At 38.6% G+C, this 26592-nt stretch overlaps 1 protein-coding gene across 1 annotated transcript; it reads right to left on the reverse strand.

Moving 5' to 3' along the window:
* Positions 1–1915: 1915 nt before the first annotated feature.
* LOC307167834 (protocadherin Fat 4) lies at positions 1916–25603 on the reverse strand. The gene is made up of 18 exons (XM_079887140.1): positions 25521–25603; positions 24408–24618; positions 22624–22968; positions 20707–20754; positions 19844–20592; positions 19551–19725; positions 18860–19040; positions 18219–18469; positions 13774–18102; positions 13569–13670; positions 12690–12991; positions 12487–12572; positions 12133–12306; positions 11924–12051; positions 11608–11825; positions 6195–6468; positions 3887–4984; positions 1916–2793 (listed from the first exon to the last, which is right to left on the reverse strand). The coding sequence occupies exons 1-18, from the start codon at positions 25584–25586 to the stop codon at positions 2546–2548; spliced, it is 8985 nt and encodes a 2994-aa protein (XP_079743266.1). The 5' UTR covers positions 25587–25603; the 3' UTR covers positions 1916–2545.
* Between the last annotated feature and the right edge of the window lie 989 nt (positions 25604–26592).

The raw sequence follows: 26592 nt of genomic DNA on the forward strand, positions 1-26592 counted from the left end.
TGGGCTGCTGAGGAGGAGGCTTCCTCCTATTCTGATGACTCGAAGCCGAACTGGAGCGCTTGGGGAGGAAGTGGCACATCGCCTGCAATGCTTTCTGTGCCTCCGTGTAGCGCTCAGCGAAGCTCTTGACAGCCGGGCCAAAGAGACCGGAAGTAGAGATGGGAGAGTCCAGGAAAGCAGCCCTGTCTGCCTCTTTCATGTCCGTGAGGTTTAACCCTCGAGCACCGTTAGGTTGGCCATGGTCCTACCGATGGCTTGGGCTGTGGATTTTGTAGCTCGCAGGGCCAGGTCGGTGGCGCTGTGTAAGTCCTTAAAAGCGTCCGAATCAGGTCCAGACTCGTCCAGGGAACGGAGAAGTTTGGCCTGGAAACTTCGTAAGCGCGACCAGCGAGGGCGGATGTAGCGCGGCAAGGCTTGGAGGGATGTGAAGCCTTAGTCTTCCATCCCGTGGCGGTAGATGGACAAAGGTGGGCGGCCACCGCCTCTTCGAGGGGGGGGATCGCCTCGTAGCCTCTCTCTTTAGCGGCGTCGACATTGGAGAGCGCCGAAGAGAAAGAGGGCTTAATGCGAGCTGAGTGCGGAGCCTTCCATGACTTAGTAAGCTCATCGTGGACTTCGGGGAAGAAGGGAGCGGGCCTCTGCTGGAGGGTCTGCCGGCGCCCCTGCAGGAACCATTCGTCGAGCCTGCTGCGTGATGGTTGCTCGGGTGGAGACCAGTCGAGCCCGAGGTCTGCCACGGCCTTAGTGAGCACGCAAAGAAGCTCAGAATCGACGTTGGCTCTCACGCTGTCTTGAGTGGATGGCAGAGGGCCGGAAACTGACCCTGCCCAGTCATCACAGTCCGAAGCCGCAAAGGAAAGGCTGTCCTTATCCTCTTCCTCCTCGTCCGAAGCCCCAAACGACACGAGGTCCGCCGCTCGCAGAGAGGGGCGTTGGTCGGCCTGTCTAAACAGGACTGGCAAGGGAGATCGCTGGAGAGAGACCGAGGCACGCAAGGACTGGGCCGGCGTGAGCTCGCTTGTCTCAGCTCGCTCAGGCTCCCTTTGTGAGCAGCGCTTCTTCTTGCGCGGCTCGAGCAAAGGGGCGGGGAGTGGGTCGTCGTCGGTGAAGCTGACGGGCAGAGCCCGCAGGGTGGAAAGGTCCATGTCGTCACATTCAGGGCAGCCGCCCTTAGCGAGTGCAGCTTCAGCATGGTCGCGGCCCAGGCAGGAAGTGCACAGAATGTGGCGGTCTCCACCGACGAGTGGGCCTATACACGAGGCGCTGGTGGTATGAGGCATTTGCAACAACGCCTTCGAAATCTACTCTTTTAGAGTGTGAACGCAGCGGCGAACACACATGAAAGGCAGTAAAAAGGATACGCGCGGTGGATGGCGCAGCGACGCGGCTTGCTGAAGGTGGTGAAGAAGCCAGCGTCCTCAGAAGCTCTATCCCGCTGAATGGCGTTTCGACGGCGGCTGGATGCTTCCGTATTCCGGAGGTCAGCGAAGTGGAGAAGTCGCTGAAGGAGTAAAAATCTGGAGCACCTAGGCGAGACACGCCAATATATAGCCTCTGACCACGCCCATACTGGCGGGCTATGACGCGCCAGGGTGCCAAGCGTCCCGATTGGTTCTCGCGTCAAAGCCGCCTCACCATAGATTTGTGCAGTTGCCACAGCACAGCCAATGACCGCTCTCGTACTCAGTTGTGCTCGCTGTGCAGCTGCAATGCGTTTTAAAAAGTTTGCTTCAATATTCTCGAGAAAAGGAGGTTTTCCCATAGCGTAAGCTAGTCTTACGCAATACGAGAGACCTCTCGAAAGGGAACAATAGTCACAAAATGGCAGCAGCTGTTTGTATGAAACAAGAGAGAGCGAGTCCACAATACTGGATGGCATAATTAAATAACTGTACACAAAATATTGATTCGACTGAGTTATATTATTTTATTAGCTCACCAAATGCAAAACATCCACAAAGAAAAAACATTCCTGACTTCAGTGACCCGGATGAGCCTGTGTTATCTGTTTTGAGCGGGTGTTATCTGGGAATAACAAACCACTGGATGGCACAATTGACCAATCAGAATCAAGTATTCCACAGAGTGTAATAAGCAGATGTAATGTTAGAGATCTAACAACAGATGGCGCTAATGTAACAAGATTATTACGCTCCTCAAACACTGTGATACTTAGCCTGTTTTAGGGGGGGTACTCTCAAGGAGTTTTTAAAGCCCCCAAATCATTTTATTAATGTATTTTTTAGAGCAACTATGGATAAAACCTATCAAAATAATGTTATTTTTGGTCAAGTTTGGCTAAAAGTAAAGCCCCCCTAAAATAAGCCCAGCTACGTCCGTGGTTATACACAAGAGATAAAAGCAATATTAATGATTCAGTCACTGCTGGTAAATTACAATAAGTTTAAATAATATATTTACAGTTTTATTAATTTGCTTAATGAATAAATGATTCACCAGTATTTCACTGGTCAAGTATATAAAGTACATGTACAAGTACTGACTAAATAATAAAGGATGTTGTGAATGTTGTTTTAACATACTTTCAAATGATTTCCTCTTGGTCACTTTGAAAATCACAATCAGCTGGCTGAATAGTCGGTAAGCTAGCTATGTCCTCGAACACATCTGCATAGGTGTTAAAGTGAACACCTAGATTTAGAAGATTCTCTAGCTGCTGGATCCCGCCAGAGACAGAGGTGTTGGGGAGACTGTGGACTGAGGGGGATGTGACCATGTCTCTGAAGGGTGAAGGGGCTGTTAGTATAAACTGTCCTCTGGACCAATCTGCAGCTGAAACAGAGTCAAACAAGAGTCAAATAAAAACCAAACCCAATAATTTGTTCAATAATTGTCATAATCAAACAATGCTATGCATTCACATTTAATATTTATCAAATAAAATGTGTCTTAATATTTCGTTTGAATAGGCTCGATGGTGTTTTAAGCCCCCAATGGCTCCTAAGAGGCAGCTAACCCTACCCTCAACCTTAAACCTACCCATCCCCTCGCTGCCTGGAAGGCGCCGTTGGGTGCATAAAACACCAAACACCTTTGAATAGTCAACATCAACAATATTAAAAGGTAAAAAAATAAGGTCTTTCTTGTTTCCTAAAACAGTGTAAAATGTAGAAGTGGTGGTGAACGAATGTTACATGGCCACTAGATGGCGCCAAATCTTCAGAATGCCTCTGACAGACGTTGTTCTAAAAAATTATGAATTATTCAAATTAAAATCGCATATCAATATTTGCTGAGAAATATTGATATGCTTTTATATTTTAAATTGTTATTGTTTATTTTTTGAAAATAAAATACAATTTTAAACGGAAATTAAAAATATAACAAATTAAATTTCTAAATAAATGCTCATTTAGTTAATTATTTTTAAAAAATCAACACATTTAATCCTTCTGACCCATATTAATTTACAAATGGACCAGTGGGCATTATTAAGTGTTTTATTTATTTATATTTTTAAATAATTAACTAAATTAATAATAATTATTAAAAAAATTATTTTAGAAAACCTTATTTGGATTTTTTTTATATATATTTAGGTTTAATTAAAAAAAAATTTTAAACACAAATTAACTTTTTAAATAAATGTTAATGTAGTTAATTATATAAAAAAAAATCATGTTAAAAATAACACATTTATCCTTCTGACCCATGTATAAATCTTGTTTTTTCTTCAGCCTTAAATGGCAACAATTCATTTCATACCAAGACAGAAATGTCTCTCTTTTATTGTTTGTGTCACCCACATCATGTATATTATTTTATTTCTGAATATTATAACTAAAGGGCCAAACCAATATCCACCCCATTTTTATGAGCCTCTTTAATTTAGGTGTCATAATCGAAACTGCCAGTGTGTTCTTGCCTTCAGGTGGATGTTCATCTTTCTCATGTGAGCTGACAAGTGACAGTTCTCGCTCACAGTCAAACTCTGAGCCGGTGAAGGAGCAGTGACTTTCACTCTCTGACGACGTCTCTGTCGCCCCGCTTCTGCATGGCTTTATGGGACACTCTCTGAAATTGTGATGAGGGTATCCCTTGTGGTCCCGTGGGGTGTTCAGCTTCTCAACCTCATCTACTGAGAGATGCTGTGGAGGGCCTGTCAGATCAGGAGCCAGTTTTCTCTTGATGAAAAGGTGGGACTGACGTTGCCACTGGTGAAAATCGCCTCTAAATGTTTTCTGATGAAGTTTAGGAGATGGATCATGATTAGTTTGAGGTTGAGAAAATTTAGGATTGCCATTTGCCTGATCTCCATGTTCATCCTCCTTCTTCAGCTCTGGGGTCTTCAAATCTGAGTATGTGCTGTCAATCTCGTAGTACTCCAATTCACTCCCTCCAAAACCTGAGACATGACAAGAAGGCCCACTTTCAGTACAACTTTCCACTCCTTGCATCGAATCCCTTGGTTTTATCAAATCCGGTTGCTTGCTGGCCCCATTTGAGATGTTCCGATGAGACTCATCAGCAGGACCTAAACTAAATGCCAGGTTATCTGTTCCATGCTGTTTGCTTGGTGGCATGAGGTAGACATGACTCCTATTTTTACCCTCACAAAGTTTTCCTTGTCTCCTGAGGAAAAAACATAGAACCAGAATCAGCAGAATGAGGATGATGGGAAGAACGATGGCCACTATCCATAAGGGGACGCTGTTTTGTGTTTGAGAACAGGCCTCGCTGTGGACGACATCAGATGAACAAGATCCACACGGAGACCCGGACACATTGTATAGACAAATGCACCAGTGGTCTTCTTTGGAAGAAGATCCACAGTCACTATCGTTCCAGCAGGGCTCAGATAGACAGGAATCCTTGAGGCATGGAGTCAGAACACAGCGGTTCGGAGAAACGCAGAAGGTTTGGAAGACAGACGGGCTGGAGTTGGCCTGGACTATCTCATTATAGCCGCTGAAGGATAGGAGGTGGCCATTGAATTTGATGTATTCCACACACCCTCTAAAACCTGGAAAGACAAGAAAAGCAACATAAGCAGCAAAATAAAGGGGTTGGACAAAATAATGTAAACACCCATTATTATAGGGGTTAATATGATTTGTGTAAGCTACAATGACAAAAAATCTATTTTTTTATCTTTTTGTTTTTATTCTCTATCAGAGCAGTATAAGTGGTTTTCAGAAATTTTCATCAGCGAAGAAGAATAGAGGGAAAAAGCCGAAAGTGAATGATAGGGATCGTCGAACACTAAGAAGGATTGTGTCCAAACAACACCGAACAACTGCAGCAAAGTGACAGCAAACATATTATATATCATATAATATTTTCCCTGAAGACCATGTTTCCACAAAAACTGACCACAGAAAACGTCATAAAGCCATCATCAATGAAATAGCTGCAATTGCTTAACATTTAATCTCAGACAACACTGCTAAAATGTGAAAAAGATAGTGGTAAAAACCAGGACTGCATTTCTCAAAAGCATCGTAGGCCTAAGTAGATCGTAGAACAACTACCACCAGTTACAGTCCCGTATTTCAGCTCTATTTGTAGTGTCCCGATTTATTATGAAAAATGCTTTGTCCTTTATTTCATCTTTCCTAAAATGTCTTTATTGCTGAGCGATAGAGCGAGAAGTCATCATCTCTCAACCGAGAATAGCCTAATCAAAGGTTAGCCAAACACGAAATTTTCTTCTGCTCAAATCTTAGGCTATATATATAATGTTGTTGTCATATAGATATTTTTATGCATGGGGTGGGGAGGAGGGTGCCTGTCCTTCCTGTATTACACTCTGAGAAATCTGGTCACCCTAATATTATTGAACTACTGTGGCCAGTTTTGGAGAGAAGAATGAGAAGCAGATTTCCTCCTTCAACATCCCTGAAAAAACTGGCAGATGTTCTGATAGACGACATTCGACTGCAGACTATTAAAAAGTTTGATTCATCTATTGTAATAAGGCTGGATGCTGTAATAAAGGCAGATTTTGGTAAAACACCTTAATAAAGATATATTGCCTATTTCCCAGGTGTTCACATTATTTTGTCCAACCCCTGTATAAGGGCTTTATGATCAAACTAAAAACAAAACAAATAAACACTATTAAAAAATCATGAATAAATTAATTGAAAGAAGAAATGAAAGAAAACAACAAAAAAAATAAAAATTAAACAAAGTACAGTACTTTATATTCAACAAACCAGGGGCAATCTAACCTAAGTCCTGGATCCTCTCTGGGAAACCTCTGGATTCTCCCAGTGAAGCAGTGCCCAGAAAAATGGTCTCCACTAAGAATGCAGAGTGAGTTATGGTGCCATTGGTGGTGTTGACAACAGGCCGTTCATCCACAAACAGAGAGATGTATGCACCCTTTCTGCGTAGCTGAAGAACATGCCACTGTCCATCTGACACATCTCCCTCCGTTGAGAGCTCCAGCTGCTGACCAGATGTGACATTGGTGAACACATACAGAGGTTTTCCATCTGATATCTGAGGAGGTAAGAGAAAACATGTTATCAACTGAATTAAAGGGCACCTATTATGCAAAATTCACTTTTACATGGTGTTTGAACATAAATGTGTGTTGGCAGTGTGTGAGCAAAACCACCCTAGAATGATAAAAATCCACCCAGTGGTTTTTTTTACAATCTCAATAAATCATAAGGACTGTCTCAGAATGAGCTGTTCTCAGATTCGGCGCAATGTGACGTAGAATTGAGCAGGCCCCTCCCACGACTGTTGAGTGACCCTTCAGTTTGAGCCTAGACCCGCCCTGAGTGAGCTGGACACAGAGTCCGCCATTGTTCGATGCTATGATGAGGTGTGTTGTTGATGGATGTAAGAATGAACATAGCAGTCTTCATTTACTCCCATTGTTACTCAAGGATGGATCTGTACTGTTTGTGATCAAGCTTACACTCTCCGGAGCAACAGGCCTAACGTGACTGGACACGGAAGAAATGAAAGTGCGAGCGCGCTCTTTATGACAGCTCTTCGAGTCATTTTACGGATATAAGGTTTACCAGTTTATTTAGCACCCACTGAAAAGGTGTGTATATTTGTTTACTGTTAGTTGTAACGAGTGTTTTGTGTACTTCGCTGTGTATGTTGTTGATAATGAAAGGGAGAGAGAGAGAGAGAGAGAGTTTATGGATAAGACTTTAATGCGCACTTCTTATACTATGTTTATTCAGCTCTTACAGAGATTCTCTGGAGTAAAACTAACGCTCATCTTTTGTGTGATGTACAATAAACTTCACTGAACTCGTCAATATATTTTGGTCATCATTCGGACGGGTTTTGCTACAGCAGGCTTGTATTAGTGGATAAAAGCAGATGACAATTAAGTTATAACCATAATTAAACTAAACTATACCTGTTCTATGTCCATACAGCATATATTCTCTGGCTCAGTGGGCATTATTGTCCGACTCCGAGACGAAATGAACACCGCAACTGAGAGTTTCTGTTCTGATATTATCAGATGATGAGATTGTCCTGACTCTGAGCGCAAGCTTGTGAGGCTCCGCACCCTGTGCCATGCAGCAGCAGTTAATTTGCATTTAAAGGGCACACACTAAAACAGCGCGTTTTTCTGAGCCCCAAAAAATTACAATTTAAACATGCTGTAAAAAATTATCTGTTGAGTATTTTGAGCTAAAACTTCACATACATACTCTGGGGACATCAGAGACTTATTTTACATCCTGTGAAAAGAGTCATAATAGGTGCCCTTTAAGAGATACAGTGAGGGAAATAATAATTTGATCCCCTGCTGAATTTGTAAGTTCGTCCAATTACAAAGAAATGAAGGGTCTATAATAATGGTAGGTTTATTTTAATGGCTAGAGACAGAATATCAACCAAAAAATCCAGAAAAACACCTTATATAAAGGTTGTAAATTGATTAGCATTTCTCGAGTGAAATAAGTATTTGATCCCCTTAGGGCTGTACCAGAATATTCGAGTATTCGTTCGGTGGGTTGGTATTCGATTTTCAAATTTGACATTCGAATATTCGTTTTAAATTTTTTTTATTTTTTTTTCACACCTGGCATCCCCCTAGAAACGGTTCCCATTCGCGCTTGAATGGGGCTGTCATGCGTTTTCTAAGATCGGATAGTTCTCTCTGATTTATCAATATGAACAATGAACACATAAATGTGTTTTTGCAAAACGGATATGAATCCGAACTTCAAATCCCGCACTATAGGCAGATGTAATGGAGTGCACGTATAGCAACAGATAAGCTGCATTTTACTGATCGTCAGCTAAAATTTCTAAATCAAAGACCGCAATAAGAGAGCGGCAACAGCCCTGGTAAGATCATTTCGGTTCTTTACTTTTAATGAAGTTGATTGTGTGTTAAAGCATCTGCGACCCACTTTCACTTTGATTTGCGATAGTTTGCACGTTGGCTTGATGAATAGATGCTGATCTGCGGTGACGCGTGCTATAAGCGTCGTCATATCTGGCTATAACATGATATAGCCTAAAACACGCTCTCACACGGTTATTTTTTTAGCATTTTTGGGCGAAATACAATACTCTTATTTTAGAGCGCAGAACAGCGGAGTTTGTATGGGCAGAAGTGCATGCCTGAGCTTGTAGGCTATAAGCTGCGTTGCTTTGACATTGTGGAAATAGAATAGAAACAATATATTAGCCTACCCTTTACTGTGTCAGTAATTACTGTGCTGCTGATTTCTGATTTGAGAGTTATTTGTTACTCAGAAAAATATTAGGTTGTGTTTTGTATCACTAGTGCAGTGTCCGTTCTCGGAGCCCTGCGCGTGAGGCGCGCGCGTGCTTCCCGCTCGCGCTGTTCTGTATTAAAAGTTTATTAATTCTGAACGTGTCACGTCTCGCGTGTCTATATTGCACCAAATGTGACACTGCACTCGTGAAGTCGATTGGATGAACGGTTCTAAATGCAAGATAAATAATCTAAATGCAAACAGACAGACGCATAGAGATTCCTGCCTTTATTAGAGAGAAGAATATGTTCAGCCCCCTCCCTCCGAAGCTTCGAATATTCGATGTTAATTCCTATCGAAGCTTCGAAGCTCAAAAAATGGTATTCGGACCAGCCCTAGATCCCCTACCAACCAGCAAGCATTCTGCCTCCCACAGATTGGTTATGTGCCCATGTGGAACACAGGTTAGTCCTGTCACTTTAAGAAAGTTCCCCTAATGTCCTAATGTCCTAATGTCAGTGGACACATGTCCACAGAATCTGTATCTTCCATTCCAACCTCTCCACCACCATGGGCAAGACCAAAGAGCTGTCAAATGTCAGGGACCAGATTGTAGACCTGCACAAGGCTGGGATGAGCTACAAGACAATCAGCAAGAAGCTTGGAGAGAAGGAGAATTGTTGGTGTGATTATTCAGAAATGGAAGAAATACAAAATGAAAAATCAATCGCCCTCGGTCTGTAGCTCCATGTAAGATCTCGCCTCATGGGGTAATGATGATCATGAGAAAGGTGAGGGATCAGCCCAGAACTACACGGGAGGAGCTTGTTAATGGTCTCAAGGCAGTTGGGACCACAGTCACCAAGCAAACCATTGGTAACACACTACACTGCCATGGATTGAAATTTTGCAGCACCCGCAAGGTCCTCCTGCTCAAGAAGGCACATGTACAGGTCCGTCTGAAGTTTGCCAATGAACATCTAATGATTCAGAGAAGGCTTGGGAGAAAGTGCTGTGGTCAGATGAGACCAAAATCAAGCATTTTGGCTTTAACTCAACTCGCCGTGTTTGGAGGGAGAGAAATGCTGACAATGAACCCAAGAACACCATCCCTACAGTCAAGCACGGAGGTGGAAACATTATGCTCTGGGGCTGTTTCTCTGCTAAGGGTACAGGACGACTTCACCGTATTGAGGGGCTGATGGACAGGGCCATGTACTGTCAAATATTGGACGAGAACCTCCTTCCTTCAGCCAGAAAACTGAAGATGGGTCGTGGATGGGTCTTCCAGCATGACAATGACCCAAAACATACCTCAAAGGAAACAAAGGAGTGGCTCAAGAAGAAGCACATTAAGGTCTTGGAGTGGCCTAGCCAGTCTCCAGACCTTAATCCTACTGAAAATCTGTGGAGGGAGCCGAAACTTTGAGTTGCCAAGCAACAGCCAAGAAACCTTAAGGATTTAGAGAGTATCTGTAAAGAGGAGTGGACCAAAATCCCTCTTGAGATGTGTGCAAACCTGGTGACCAACTACAAGAAACGTCTTACCTTAAGGTTAAGGTCTTACCTTGCCAATAAGGGTTTATCCACAAGTACTAAAGCATGTTTTGCTTGGGGATCAAATACTTATTTCACTTACTGAAATGCAAATCAATTTATAACCTTTATATAATGTGTTTTTTTCTGGATATTTTTGGTTGATATTCTGTCTCCATCCGTTAAAATAAGCTTACCGTAAAAATGATAGACCCTTCAAATCAGCAGAAGATCAAATAATTATTTCCCCCACTGTATAGTTCAGATATAACAGATTCAAGTTTTGTGTTTACTGTTAAAAACAAATGTAACAAAGAAGAAACAGCAATAATAATTTATATTAAAATATATAATTAAGGTTCAATAAAAGTTAAGCAGTTAAACTCAACAGAATGTGGCATAATATAGATTACCACACAAAAAATATGTCCCTCCTTATCTTTATAAATTGCAATGACACTTACAATGGAAGTGAACGAGGCCAATCCTTAATGTTTTGTATAAGAACAACAACAACAAAACGCTTATTAACCTGTTTTAAAATACATGTTGTATCCATTTTTTACTTACGTTTATTTATTATGCATCTAAAAAAAATCTAACTAAAATAAAACTGTCTTAAAGTAAAAAAACTAACGAAAACTAAACAAATTTTAGAGGACAAAAATAAAATAGAAATAAAAATTGTTAATCTGTTTCCTGTTCTGTTTTTTTTTTTTTATCTATTTTTATTTCTTATTGACCACTTTTATTTTTTATGATTATTTTATGATTGTGCTATATAAATAGACTAAACTATATCCAATTTTACAACATAACTAAAATGACTGTAAAAAAGGTCATTAATAAAGATTTAAAATAATTATTATAAGTGCTGTGCTTTTATAAAATGATAAGCGTACTGGTTCCTAGATCTAGGCGGAAGAAAAAGGGTAACTGTGTTTTTGCCATAGCCGGCCCTAAACTGTGGAACATCCTACCGCTCTCTATTAGAACAATCTTGTCAGAATCACGATTTAAAGCTAAATTAAAAACCTATCTCTTCGAGAAGGCTTATAATCACTAAGTCAAATGGGGCTTGTCTAATTATATGTTTGTGTCTTATGTCTTTTAGTTTTCTTTTAAATATTGTTCAGCGCAATGGTCCACCACTGTTGTTTTTATTTGTGCTTTAGAAATAAATTGACTGAAATTGATTGATAATCTTCACATTTCTGTTTTAAAACCTCCAAAAACTGTCTTCTTTTACTTCCATTGTAAATGCCTCATTGTAACCTTGATACTATTTTTTTAAATAAAAGAGAACAGTTGAAAGATTTTTTTTGTGGTAATTATCTGCAAATGTTATCAGCTTAACTTGTATTGAACATTCCCTTAAAAATCTTTCAGAGCTCACCTTAAGTTTTAGATGTGCTGTTTGACACCAGCACACAAGCAAAACACCATTTCTTCTGACAGTCCTTATCTTGATCTCAACACTGTCAAACCCCTGAGAGTCTCCTTCCTTCCCATCCAGAATGGCTTGTAGAAGCTGATTTCTTCTGTAGCTTTCCTTAACATCAAACTCAATGTAGGCCTCTCCGTTGAGAAACAATACATGCTGCTCAGCCAAATCTATCAGAAAGCGAATTACATTCACTTTAAGGCTTTAAACTTTGAACTATCACAGAAAAAAAAACAGACAAACAACAGATATGTATGGATGAAATTACACATGGCACAGTTGGGTCCTGTGAAATGGTCTTTACACTGGCAGTGGTGGTGAGACCACCGGTCTTGACAAACTCCTTCATTCAAACATTCTGCTGTTTCGCAGGGAGGAATATTTGCTCGCGGACATCTGATCATCAAAAAGAAATAAACTTAAACATGTTATTTTTAATAGTGGATAAAAGGATAAATACTTTCTTTTGAAACTGACCGATCAAGAACATTCTGGGATGCCAGAGATTTTAAGGAATCTGGACCAATGTTGTTCACTTGCACGTTTCTCATACAGCCAACAAAGTCGTGAGTCCTGATTTGCCTTTGCAAAATGACATCAATGGACTTTACGCCACCAAACGTCATGTTATTTGAGCTCACTTCCAGAGTCCTGTGTGTAAACATGATTTAGAGTTCAGTATGAGTTCAGATAAACAAACAAGTACTAAGATGATGTAAAATGGAGAATCATAAGCATGAAGATAACATTGAAATTATACTATTATACTATTAATTGTACTAGTATGTTTTAATCTTGGACAAAATGGCAAAATTAAATGTAATGCTATACCTTTGGGTTCCAGTGCCACCATTCTGCGATAAGCAAAACCCTTGGGGTTCATTGGCAGAGCAGTTGTCTATTTCTAGAGAGGCTATCTGAGAGACACAAAGGGAAGTAACGAAGTATACCTGCAGAATATCTGACAAATGTTTCACAAAAACGGCTTGATTGATTGCTAAGTTTGAATATGACCATGTATAGGAATCACTTACATTTCCAGTTCTTCTTGCGGTGATGTTGTGAAAACTTCCATCAGCCACTATCTTTCCTGTTTCCAATCTTATCACTCCAGATCCAAGATCATAAGACAGCCACAGCCTTCCACTCACAATTTCAAGGGCCATGAAGTCTGAAGTTGATGGGTCACCATGGTTGTACAAAAGCAACGCGTTTTGCTGTACAGTCGCAAATTCCAGATAAATGAAGTTATATTGTGGATCCAATGGAGGAAATTCTATAAAAGAAAGTTCCTGAAAGCCATAACTGTGTTCTTCACAATTGATTCCGCTCACACCTAAAAAAATAGTAATGTCAGAAATATCTCTATTCAGAAATGTATCTACAATATATCTCTGTCTAGCTAATCAGAAATGTATCTATTCAAATTAATATAATAATTAAAAAATTTAATTAAATGATGAATACATTATTCATACTTATCATTAAAGATAATATAAGATTTAATAAAATGTATATATTGTATTTAATAACAATGAAATGTATTAATTATATAAAATAATATACAACAAATACTATATTTAGCTTAATAATACATTATTCATTTTATAATTAAAATAATCTAATATTTAACATGAATATAAAAATGAATAAATTGAATCTAATCAAACAATACATTTTATTATTCTTTAACATTTAAAGTAATATAATACATTGAATTTATTAATAATATTAATAATTAATAATATTGTTAATACAATACATACTATTAAATAATAAGTTAATTGAATTTAACTATAAATAATATACAACTAAAAAATAATAAAATGTTTCAAATATGTGCCTATGAGCAATATCAAAAAATGAGGTCAGAAATTGTATCATAATATACAGATACGTTAATTTCCTCTTACCAAATGGACACTGGCAAGAGTAACCAGTTAAAAAACTGAAGCAGTTGCCAAACACACAAGGGGAGGAAGCACAATGGTCAACAATACGATCGCAAAATCTTCCTGCAACAAAAATAAGTGGTTAATTCATGTACAACAAATCAATTAAAATTAGATAGACCAAACACAAAAAAACTGATTCAGTGCATAAGTTATATGACCATACCTTCATACCCTGGGCTGCAATCACATATGAACCCTCCCTGTCTGTTCCAACACGTTCCTCCATTTAAACATATTACCGTTTGACATTCATTATCAACTGTATTGCAGTGTGGTCCTGAGAACCCCTCTTTGCATTGACAAAAATAAGTTCCTGGATTATTATAGCAGTTTCCCCCATTTTCACAAGGTTCCTTGGTGCATTCATCAAAGTCTAGTTCACATGCATCACCTGTAAAGCCTGTTGGGCAAGAGCAGTTAAAGATCTCCGCAAAATAGGGAGAAACAAATATAAGACTAGAGCTTTCCAACACAGCAACTTCCTGACTGATGTGAATGTTTCTGTTGCAGGTGGCACCATTATGGCAGGGACGGAGCATACAGGGATCGCTGGTTATTTGGGATATAGTCACATTGCTTTGCACTTCCAGTAACTTTTTATGCATATTTGATATTCCGCTTGCTGCCTCTCCAGTTAGATACTGACCATTGTAGCTTTTCACTGCAGCCAAAAGCAGCATTTTATCTCCTTGCAACTTCATTCCAAATACATGCGTTTTGGATGCTTGTAGGTTAAAGAGGCTATCCAATGCTTTGACAAATTTTAAATACTTCAAAGACAGAAATTCCTCAAGAGTAGATATAGAGACGTAGAACAACACACAGTTGTCCAGAGAGACGTTGGTAAAGCCTTTGTAATTGACGTAGATGCTGTTGTTGACTGAAGGGTGGAGCTGGTCACTCGCTTCAACAGAAATATTATATGTTGCCTCTCCTTGGTATGGGGAGGACCACAAATTACACATCCCAAATGGGAAACTAAACATCCTAAGTGGCCCGTTTCTGATTGTACAATTGAACACATCCAGTTCATCCTGATCGGTCGGTCTCACATTTCCGATTAGTCCTCCTGGGAAAGAACTTCCATAATATTTCACCAATATATTGATGTTTCTCTGAAGTGGTGCATTGTCATTTTCATCAAGAACTTTAATATTAAACAAAGTGGTGGAGGACATAGGCGGCTTACCAGCATCTTGAACCACAATATGTATGTGAAAAAGAGGGTTGCGCTCCCGATCAAAAGGTCTTAAGGTAAGGAGAACTCCATCAGATGCAAGCGAAAAACCCTCAGCAGGTCTCATCATCCAGTATGTGAAAGGACCTTGATTTGGAGGAAGATCATCATCTGTGGCAGCTAAAGTAGAGACAAGAGTGCCAGCAGGTTGGTTTTCTCGTACAAACCCTTCTGTGTTCAACAATTTGGGAGAATTGTCATTGACATCAGTGATGGTGATAGCTACCTTTGTGCTTCCGGTTACAGCAGGTGAGCCCTCATCAACAGCAATGACCGTCAGGTTATAGATGGCCCACATCTCTCTATCCAGGTGATTGTTAACTAAAATGACGCCACTGGTGGGATCTATAATGAAGGAACTATTGATATTTCCATGTTCAATGCTATAAGAGAACCTGCTCCATTCTGGGATCACATCCCGGTCCACTGCTTTGACTTTAGTTATGGAGGTCCCAATCGAGATGCCCTCCGGCACTGCTACGGTGTAGAGCATTGAATCAAACTCAGGGGGATCGTTTTCATCTAATATGTGTAGATGTATCAATGCCTCATCAACATTAAATCCAGTAATGGCTCCTCTGTTTTTTGCCAACACTCGCAGGATGTCTTCATTTTGAAGGCGATTTTTCAAATCTTTGCAGATATATATTATTCCTGTATGCTCGTCCACCACAAAACTAGCTTTTTTACTTTGCCCTGCAAGTACATAAAACACTTTTCCATCAGGCCCTAGGTCATAGTCTATGGCGATGACCCTTCCTATTTCAGTTTGTAGCGGCAAAGCCTCTGACACAGAGAAGTTGTATAGATGTCTTTGAAAAGCAGGGATGAATTCATTGAGGCCAGCGACCTGGATGTGTATATGGGCAACATTAAACAAATATGGAAAGCCAATGTTGGTAGCCTTGATTGTAAGTTCAAAATGCTGATTATGCTCATAGTCAAATATCTCTGAAGTCGTGATAGTGCCATTTTTAGTGTCCAAATAGAAGAGATGGATGTCTCCTGCAATAAGCGAATACATGATTTGAGAGTGAATTCCTGTGTCAGCGTCCTTCGCCCAAACCTGCAAAACTGAGGTACCAATTAAAGCATTTTCTAAAATAGTGGCAATGTAATCTCTAGATGTAAACACAGGAGGGTTATCATTTAAATCTGTAACATATACTGTGATATTGAGTCGCCCCATCTTAGGATGCCAGCCTCCATCCTTGGCAATGACTTTTAGATGGTGAGTTTCTGATTCCTCAAAGTCAAGCGCTTTAACAAGCATGATCAATCCTGACAAGTGTCCAATGGAAAACAATTCATTTTCATTCCCACCATCAAAAGAATAGGAAATAACACCATTGATGCCAAAATCTTTATCTTTGCCTTGGATCTTTCCAATAACTGAACCAATGGGCAAATCTTCTGGAACAAAAAACTCAACTTTGCTGTTAAGAAAATGTGGTTCGAACAGGTTCTCTTGTGTGACTTCAAAACTGATTTCAGTTTGTGCAGAAAGAGGAGGGAGGCCTTTATCTTTCACAGTGATTTGAAGTGTTAGGATGATGTTAAGGCTATCTGCTAAAGTTTTATTCAACAGCACTTTTCCGCTGTTACGTTCTACCTCAAAATAAAGAGATCCATTGCCTCCACTATTAAAGTACTCAACATTGTTGTTCATTTCAAGAGAATCTTGATCTACTGCAGATATCTGGATCACTTCTGTTCCCACAACCAAGGTTAAAGGGACTGGTACCAAAGGCATGATGGGTAAAAACGAGGGTGGGAAATTATTATATTGTACTATTGTCACTGAAACAATGCTAGAGCTGTTCAAAGGAACACTGCCGCAGTCAGACGCCACAACTGTAAAAGTAAAATTTACAGATTCAGATTTACGGAGAACAATGGGCTGTTTGTTTGAAATTTCCCCAGTTGATACATTTACCAAAAAAAGTTCATTTGGAGGGTTGATGAAGTAGAGGATATGTGCATTCTCACCAAGATCTCTATCAGTAGCACAAACTTGTAGAAGTGAAACTTCTTGCATCTTCATCTCAGGGACAGTGACAGAGTAAAGTGGTTGATAGAAGATCGGTGTATTGTCGTTGATATCTGTAATGTCTATGGTGATGTCTGTGCTAATGCTCCAAGCAGAATCGTTGGCATTAACCTTCACTATGTAATGATCCTGATCTTCTCTGTCCAAAGGAAGCAGTACCAGTAAAGTCCCAGTGGTTTTATCAATCCTGAATGGGAACTCACTATAATGGCCAATGATTGTATATTCAATGATAGCATTTAAACCCACATCTTCATCTGTAGCAGTTATCTGAATGACTGAAAAGCCAACAGGGGCGTCCTCAGGAACCTCTGTGATGAAAATCTGTGAGAAGCGGGGTGCATGATCATTTGTGTCGAGAACTACAATGATAACTGCTGCAATGGCCGAAAGACTGTTGTTTTCTTTATCAATAGCCTTGAGGGTGAGATTATAATATGGTATTTTTTCTCGATCTAAATGCTTTGTTGTGGAAAGACTGCCACGATTTTTGTCTATTTTAAATGCACCTCCGATGTTACCCGCTAAAACGAAGTACTCCACCTCTGCAAACACTCCAGAGTCTGCATCGGTTGCTAACACATTACACACCCTACTTGAAGCCAGGTTCTCATACACGTCACATCTGTAGATGCTTTGCGAGAACACCGGTGGATTATCATTCACGTCACTGACATTCAAATGAAGTTCGGCATATGATGAATATGGCGGTATCCCTGAGTCCCTGGCTTCAACTATGAGATGAAAATGCATGTTGGTTTCAAAATCTAATGGATCCTTGACAGTCAGTTCACCAGTGCTGTGGTGAAGCTCAAAAACTTCCCCAAAGTTTCCAGAGGCCAGATAGAAAGACACTGATATGTTTCTCCATGTTTCTGCAGTCACAGTAGCCACAAGGGTCCCAGTAGCTGCATCCTCGGAGAGGACGTCTTTATATACTTGGACTGCAATTCGAGGAAAGTATGAGTCATTCTGGAATCTGACAGTCAAGGTTGTTATGTCCATTTTTGGTATATCTGCTCCATCCTGCACATGAACATCAAATGTGATGTCATTTCCTCTTTTCACAGAATCTGTAGTGAACACGGTTCCTGTGCTAGGGTTAATTGAGAAGAGATGGGCCTGTTGGCCATGTAGAGAAAAATTTAGTTTTGCATTCAATCCAGCGTCTGCATCCTCTGCCATCACTGTGCCGACAACTGATCCTGTAAAATACACGTTGAAAACAGTTTTTTTTTTTTTTTTTTTTTTTTTTAAAGGCAGTTATCTAAGAACACTGGATAAAAAATATTAGGGTCACTATAATAGTGTGTACATTCACCTTTGGTTATCCCAGCAGGAACATTGGCCACATATGGTCCATAAAGAAAGGACGGAAAGTTATCATTCACATCCTCAACTTTTACTGAAACAGCAGCTGAGCTTGAAAGAGGCTTTGTGGGATGTCCGTCAGTGACAGTCACCAAAAATCTGTACAAAGCCACTGCCTCTCTGTCCAAGGAACTTATAGTAAATAAATCTCCAGATGTTTCATTGATGGAAAAAGGAATATCTAGGCCTTCTAAAGAATATCTGCAAGTGAAGTTAGTGAAATATCTACAGTCAATTATATTATACTACACAGGATCATATCAGTGTTGTTGTTGCTAACTAAAACGATTAAAAATTGCTTTTGGTAAATTAAATTAAACTGAAATAAATGAAAATATAAATATTAAATGAAAAACAAACGAAAATCACAAATGTTGCCTTGGCAACTAACTGAAATAAATAATATAAGTTGAAGTTGAAGAACTAAAACTGAAATAAAAATTAATTAAAGCTATATAGAAATATGTAAAAAAATAAAAAAATAAAAAAAAATATATATATATATATATATATATATATATATAAGAAGAAATTACAAAAGTTCATAACAAAAATACTAAAGCTAAAATTAAAATAAGTGCTTCAAATTACCTTAGTTGTCCATTTGTCCCCTCATCTAAGTCTGAAGCTGTAATTCTCCAAAAAACCATCTCAACAGGAGAATCCTCTGATATGTGAGTATTGAACGTGTCATTGTCAAATACTGGAGCGTTGTCATTGACATCATCAACAACAATAACCATGGTGCCTGTGCTTGTCAGTGATGGGAATCCTAGAACGGAAAGAAAAAGAAATTGTAATAATAATACACTGATTATGTAAAGAATAAATTAGTGATGCACCGATTAACATTCTGGCTATTACCAATTAATATTTTCATGTTATGGCTGATTTTTTAATTAAAAATAAAACACTAACAACATAAATAAATAGTTTTAAATGCTACTAGTGAATACAGGCATCACAACATCAGAATGTACACTGTAAAAAATGGATATTCATTTTTAGGAATTTCACTAAATACTACATTTAACTGTTAATAAATTATTAGTGTTAATAAAGATTAACATTTTGAAAACGAAATGTAAAAACAAGGAAAATAAGCATGCACAATTAATTATACAATATACACTGATAAATTAAAACAAATCTCTAATATTAACTAATAACCAATATATGGCACAGAAAAATTGTGCATCCCTAACTAGAATAACAAACTAACCCAGAAACAAGCAAATAAGTGATGTATTGAGCCATTGAGGTGAATGAAGCAAATTATTACCTGAATCAACCGCAGTAACTTTCAACATGTGATGACTTTTCACTTCCCTATCAAGATCTTCTAAGATTTGGAACGTTCCATTGGAATGAAGTGAGAAGATACTCTCATCATTTCCTGATTCTAAAGAATATGTCAGCTGACCGTTAACTCCCAAGTCCTCATCAGATGCATATATCTACAAAATACATAATTCATATCTTCATGAATCATTGAACAATAAATTAAAACAAAGACAAAAAATTGAGTCAATTAAACCAGAAGCTAGTGTATCATTTCCATTTTATATTAAGTACCTGGTGGGTGTGCTGAGAAGAGTCTTCCCCATTTTCGGAGACATGTAATATAAGTGATTCGGACGAAAAAATAGGCACGCAGTCATTAACGTCTAGGACTGTGATGTTGATGGTTGCAGTGGCAGACCTTTGAACATCTCCCTGGTCTTCTGCTAGGACTGAAAAACTATAGAAAGGCTTCTTCTCACGGTCCATCTTGTCTATCACTGAGACAATGCCTAGAACAGAGTCTACCATGAACCCACTCTCTGAGACAGAGAACCGCACCTGCCCGTTCGACCCAATGTCTTGATCACTTGCGTTAACTCTGAGCAGGCTTGTTCCACGAGGTACATCCTCATATACTGAAAGGCTGTAAGAGCTTTGAATGAACTCTGGATTGTGGTCATTCACATCCTCAATTAGCACTGTGAGGTTCAATGAACTGAACAACGGAGGTACACCTTTGTCTTTGACTTTCAATATGACTGTGATAACATCCTCGGTTTCCCTGTCCAATGGCTTCTGCAGGTACACAACCCCAGTTGAACTATTTATACTGAACGGTTCTTCTTCTGCACTCTCAAAAATGAAAACAACTTCACCATTGGATCCAGCATCAGCATCTATGGCCTGTATGACCGTAACAACAGAATGAAGAGGTGCGTTCTCAGGAAAACGGATTGTACTGGGTATTGTGATGAGCGGGGAGTTGTCATTGACATCCAGAAGATAGACGGTAACATGCACTGAGGTTGTGAGTCGAGCCTCTGTGGGTAGAGCACAATCATTGGCCTGGACAATGAGACTATACATTGCGTTTGTCTCTCTGTCTAACTCCCCTCGCAGACACAGAGCTCCCTGCTGGTTTATAGAGAACTTACTCTCAAGATTTCCAGATGTCACCACTAAATCCACTTTTCCATTTATACCTGTTGGATACAAGAAAACAGAAAACCTGAATTACAATAGCCAACATAAAACCTAATTAACAGTAATTATGACAATTATAGGACATAATCATCAATCCATGAGGCTGAAAGCAATTGTTTTGATATAAAGTCTGGGCCTGTCAGCGATGGGAATCCTAAAAAGGAAGGCCAAAGAAATCAAAATAATAAAGCACTGAGTATGTACAGAATAAATTTGTGATACGCCAATTAAAAATGTGGCTGCTATCAACAAATTAATAAATATTTTCATGTTATGGCTGATTACAGATAAATGACTGTCATTAAATTCGCACACTTTAGATTAGGGTACAATTCTCACTAATAACTATAATTTTTGCCTCAATAAACTCCTAATTACTGTTTATTAATAGTTAGCAAGGTAGTTGTTAAGTTTAGGTATTGGGTAGGATTATTGGGATGTGAAATATGGTCATCCAGAATAAGGCATTATTATGTGCTTTATAAGTACTAATAAACAGCCAATGTCCTAATAATATGCATACTAATAAGCAACTATTTAATAGTGAGAATTGCAACCAAAACTAAAGTGTTACCAAGTGAATTTAGGCATCACATCATTATAATGTACAGTATGAAAAATGCCTTTTTTTTAAATATTTAATAGCGTTATTAAATTATTCATGTTTTTAAAGATTAACTGAATGTAAGATGATGGCGAAGGTGATGTTAATAATCATCAGATCTGCATACAAAAAGTTTGGTAATTTAGTAAAAGGCTTGTAAAAAGGACAGAACTTCAATCCCTGAGGCGGAAAGCAATTGTTTTGGTGTAACATCTCCAATAAAGAGCATGTCTTTCTCTTTCCAGAACAAATGAAGTGTCTTTTCAAACATATCTCAATAATCTTGGTCACTCTTGTTGCTGTTAAAGCTTGTGTGTAATCCTGAACAACTTCCTAAATGGATTCAAAGGAACAAAAATGTGAATTTTATTGTGCACTTGTATGTGGAATACATAATATGCTTCAACCTGAACCTGAAATAAGAGAAGCCGAGACAGGGTGTTCTCCATTATTAGCGGTAGCCAGCATCCCCGAGAGAGGACCCTATTCATGGTCTCAGGACACTTACAAAGGAGAAATGACGTAAGATTTAATGAGACCACTTTAGCCCTTTTGGTATTTCCCGAAGCTTTTCAAACGTGTGAACCTGGAGGTTTTGTGCTTAAAGCAAAATAAAAGCTGACCGGTACCATCCATTGTGCTAATTCTATATTTACTAGATTTAAGTATTGTAATACATCCACACTTTGCTTGAATGTCTCAATTTGGGTAATAAAGGAGATGTAAAAACCAAAAGAAAAAAGAAAATATTTTCGAAGACTAGACTTAAACAAGAATCTTATGAACACATGATCAATAATCGTTCATGCAATAATCTCTTATGCTCACCAAGGCTGCATTTATTTGATCAAAAATACAGTAAAAACTGAAATATTATTACTATTAATAATAACTGTTTTCTATTTTAATGCATTTTAAAATACTTTTTACTATAAAGGACTTTATTCCTGCAATGGCAAAGTTGAATTTTCAGCATCATTACTCCAGTCTTCAGTGTCACGTGATTCTTCAGAAATCATTCTAATATGCTGATTTGCTCAAATTACCATAATCAGTGTTGATTATGTATTTTTATTGAAATCACAGTGCATTGTTTTCAGGATTCTTTGGTGAATAGAAAATTCAAAAGAACAGCATTTATTTGAAATAAAAATAGTTTGTAACATAAATGGTTTACTGTCACTTTTGATCAGTTTAATGCATCCCTCCTGAATAAAAGCATTCCTTTCTTTGAAAAATAAACAGTAGTGTAGTGCAGTGTTACCCTCATCTGGATCTGAAACATTCAGACTTAGGAAGCACATTCCAACAGGTGAGTCTTCTGGTACAGAGGCAGAAAAGGCTTTCTGGTTGAACACTGGTGGGTTGTCATTGACATCGATCACATTGAAGTACACCCTGACCCTGCTGAGCTCACTGTCTCCCTGCTGAGCTGCAGCAGTCAGGATGTAGTAGCGTTCCAACTCAAAATCCAGAGCACGGGACAGGAGGAATTCGCCGGAATGTGGATTGAGAAGAAAGAGGCCATCGCCATCATCCTCCTGAACAGAGTACACTGAGGTTTCATTCTCTTTACTATATACTGCCTCCACATGTCCCACAATTGTCCCTATGAAGGTGACAGACAAGGCTGAATTTAAGTAATATTAGAGAAATATAGAAAAAAATAGTGTTTGAAATGTGCTCACAGATATATATATATATATATATATATATATATATATACAGTCCTGGTCAGATTATTGGCAGCCCTTGGTAAATATGAAGAAAGAATTCTGTGAAAAGATATCTGCATTGTTAAACCATTTTTTTTTTTTTTTTTTTTTTCACAAAAATCTAACCTTTCATTGAAGTAAAACAATTGAAAATGGGGAAATCTCAAATAAATATTTTTCTCTAATACACATTGGCCACAATTAATTGCACCCTTTTATTTAATACTTTTTTGCAACGTCCTTTTGCCATGATAACAGCTCTGAGTCTTCTCCTATAATGCCTGATGAGTTTGGAGAACACCTGACAAAGAAATCAGAAATCATTCCTTCATACAGAATCTCTCGAGATCCTTCAAATTCCCAAGTCCATGTTGATACACTCTCCTCTTCAGTTTTCCACAGGATTCAAGTCAGGGGACAGGGACGGCCCATGGCAGAACCTTCATTTTTGTGCTCAGTTACCCATTTTGTGTTGATATTTGTTCTGGATCATTGTCCTGATGGAAGATCCAACCACGGCCCATTGTAAGATTTCAGAGGTGGTCAAGTTTTGATTTTTTTGACAAGATGTCCAGGACCTCCAGCAGAAAAATAGGCCCACAACATTAATCATCGGTATATTTAACCATGGACATGGCATGGGTTACTTTTTTATCCCTGTGAGCACCAAACCCATCTGGTGGGTTTGCTGCCAAAAAAAAAAAGCTATTTGTTTGGTTTCATCTGACCATAGAAACCCCGTTTAAAGTTCCAGAAGTGTCTGACAACTGAATATGCTGGAGTTTATGGAGTTTAGATTCTGCAGATTTGTAACATTTCCTGTTGACTGGAACTTTTGAATCATTGCCCTGATGGCTATTTTCTTACAGCCAGTATCTATTTTGTGAAGCTCAACAATCTATAGCTTCACATCAGAACTATATTCTTTGGTTTTACTCATTGTGATGAATGATTAAGGGAATGTTTTCTTTGTGTTACCTCATATTATACTCTTGTGAAACTAGAAGTCATGGCAGCATAATTTCATGTTCCTAGTAACCCTGAAGTGCAAAAAATTGTAAATGCGAAGTGGAATATACTTCAGAGATATTACTCGAATTTCTAGGGGTGCCAATAATTGTGTCCAACGTGTTTTAGAGAAAAACATTTCTTTCATAATGTGATTGTCCCCCCACCTTCATTAGTTTTACTTCAATGAAAGTTTTTGTGATTTTTTTAATGAAATATCAAAAGGATCAACAATTCAGTATTATTTTTTATTTTCTTTGATCATATTTACCAAGGGTGCCAATAATTATGACCACGACTGCATATATAGAAAAGCAATGCTCACCAGGGGGTGTGTCTTCCATCACTTCAAAGGAATATACAGATTTGGAAAAGGATACCTGTGAGAAGCTTCTACTATGAACTGGAGCTAAGCCTGATTTGCTCATAGATGGCCGTAGTGATATGTTGAACCAGTTCTTCTCATTACTATTACCTATCTCTTTTCTTGTTGAACTGGTACAGCAAGCACCATAAGCAGTAAACCTGAAAAAAATCTGTGGGATAAAAGAAAAAACAATAACTTATAAATTAGCCACTGCGGAGAAAAACATCATATCAAAGGTGTGGAGCAAGAAACATGGAACAGTTTCAGCCATTAAATCCCATGACATACAGGAAAAGGCTCTTTATAAGAGACCTTTTCTAAAAGCAGCAACAGTATACCTTGATTTGTGTAAGGTCTGTGCTTTGAGAGCTCTTGTGGTTCTCCCCTTACCACAGTGTCCCACGCCAACCTGAATATGTTTCTTTATTTGGGTTCCCAAGGTACCTGCCTTTGTTAAGCTCTAAAATGTCAATTTAGATCTGGACAATCTGGTATCCAATGAGTGGCTTGGTGAATAAAAAGGAATGTTCTAATCCTGTTTAGCTGAACGCACTATAAATTTAAAGCATCACTTCATTTTTCATTTTTAAATGAAAAATAAATTGGTGTTTTTTAAAAAAAAATTATTTCGGTCCTCTTGCAATATGTCAAGTAACTTACACTTTCATTTGTTCATTTGTTTTATAGATACATTATTTTTTCACATACATACATACATACATACATAATATATACAGTATATGATTTACTATGCAATTAATTATAGGCTATACATTTAAATACATGATATAAATATTTCTTTAAATACATATCAACAGATGTATGCATGTATGTTCATATATAATTATTAATATATTTAATTAAATATTAATATTATCTATTTAATGTGTAGGCTATTTAATTAAAAATTACATACTAAATCAATGTGTTCACAAATTTTATCACGGACATGCAGACCATGATATTTAGGAAACTGTACATTTCTTGAGCACTTTCAAAAAACTTTTCACAAAAACAATAGGCTACAAGTTTTTTAATTGTAATAATAATAATAATAATAATAATACTCACCGTCGCGTGAATGAGAAATATACAGAGATGCATTGTTCCAAACTTATTCATCTTGCTCGTATCCATTTACCTCTCTACCAAAACATGAACATTTCTCGGACATAACACATATTCGAAGAACTTTGTGTGCACCATCTCTCTGTCCACTGTGCAGTGGTGGGCAGTGTGTGTGTGGGTGTAGATGTCCCGTGACGAATTTTATTGGCGCTACCGCGCTTCCAGTCCAAATACACCGCCTCCAACTGTAACGCCAAAACGCGCAGGTAACGTCACTAAACAAAACTTTAATAGTTACTTATATCAAACAAAAAGCCCTAAAGTTATAAATAAGTTCCCCTGGTACATGATAATAATATTGTCTCTATTATCTAACTTAAGTAACAAAGACTTTAACATGTATTAAGTTTTGAGTGACGCAAGCTGTGTTTACAAGTCGGTTGGTCTTCCAGTGGCTTGATGCCATATCTGTCTGCCACTTTTAATGTGAACTGACAATGATCTATGTAAATGTTCCCCCTCTCATGCGGCAGCAGAGATCATGTGCACTGTTTCTGTCTCCATTTGAATTCAGAGGATGCCAGCATGGCACTCGCCCAAAAGGTGAATGAATGGAGTGCCGCTGTAAAAGGGGAGCCACCACAACCATTAAACAGTACAACAAAAGACAACTACAATTTCGGGAATATTAATATTGGAGCAACTCTGAATGAAATCCTTCCAGTAGTGATGACGAGCGCTTTCGAAACGCTTAGTGAAGCTTTGAACCCTTTGCGAATTTTGTTTCGAATCAGTGATTCGGAACTGCCAAAGTCACTCAGTGGCGGTTCTAGGAGGAGAGGAGGAGGAGGGGAGGAGGGGAGGAGGGGGGGCAGTGCCCCCGTGTCAACAAGCTTGGCCCCCCCTCTGGCCCCCCTAAATTTGGAATCGTAAAATCACACCAAACAATTGCGCATTTATTCAGTTGCGGAGCCTTCATCTAGGCTACACTGCAGCACGACGTATATTCACATCAAATGTTAACGCAGAAGAACGGGACACTGCAGTTCACAAAAGTTCATTATTTTCATGTGCT

This window comes from Squalius cephalus, assembly GCF_949319135.1.
Source record: "Squalius cephalus genome assembly, chromosome: 11".
Taxonomy (NCBI): Eukaryota; Metazoa; Chordata; class Actinopteri; order Cypriniformes; family Leuciscidae; genus Squalius; species Squalius cephalus.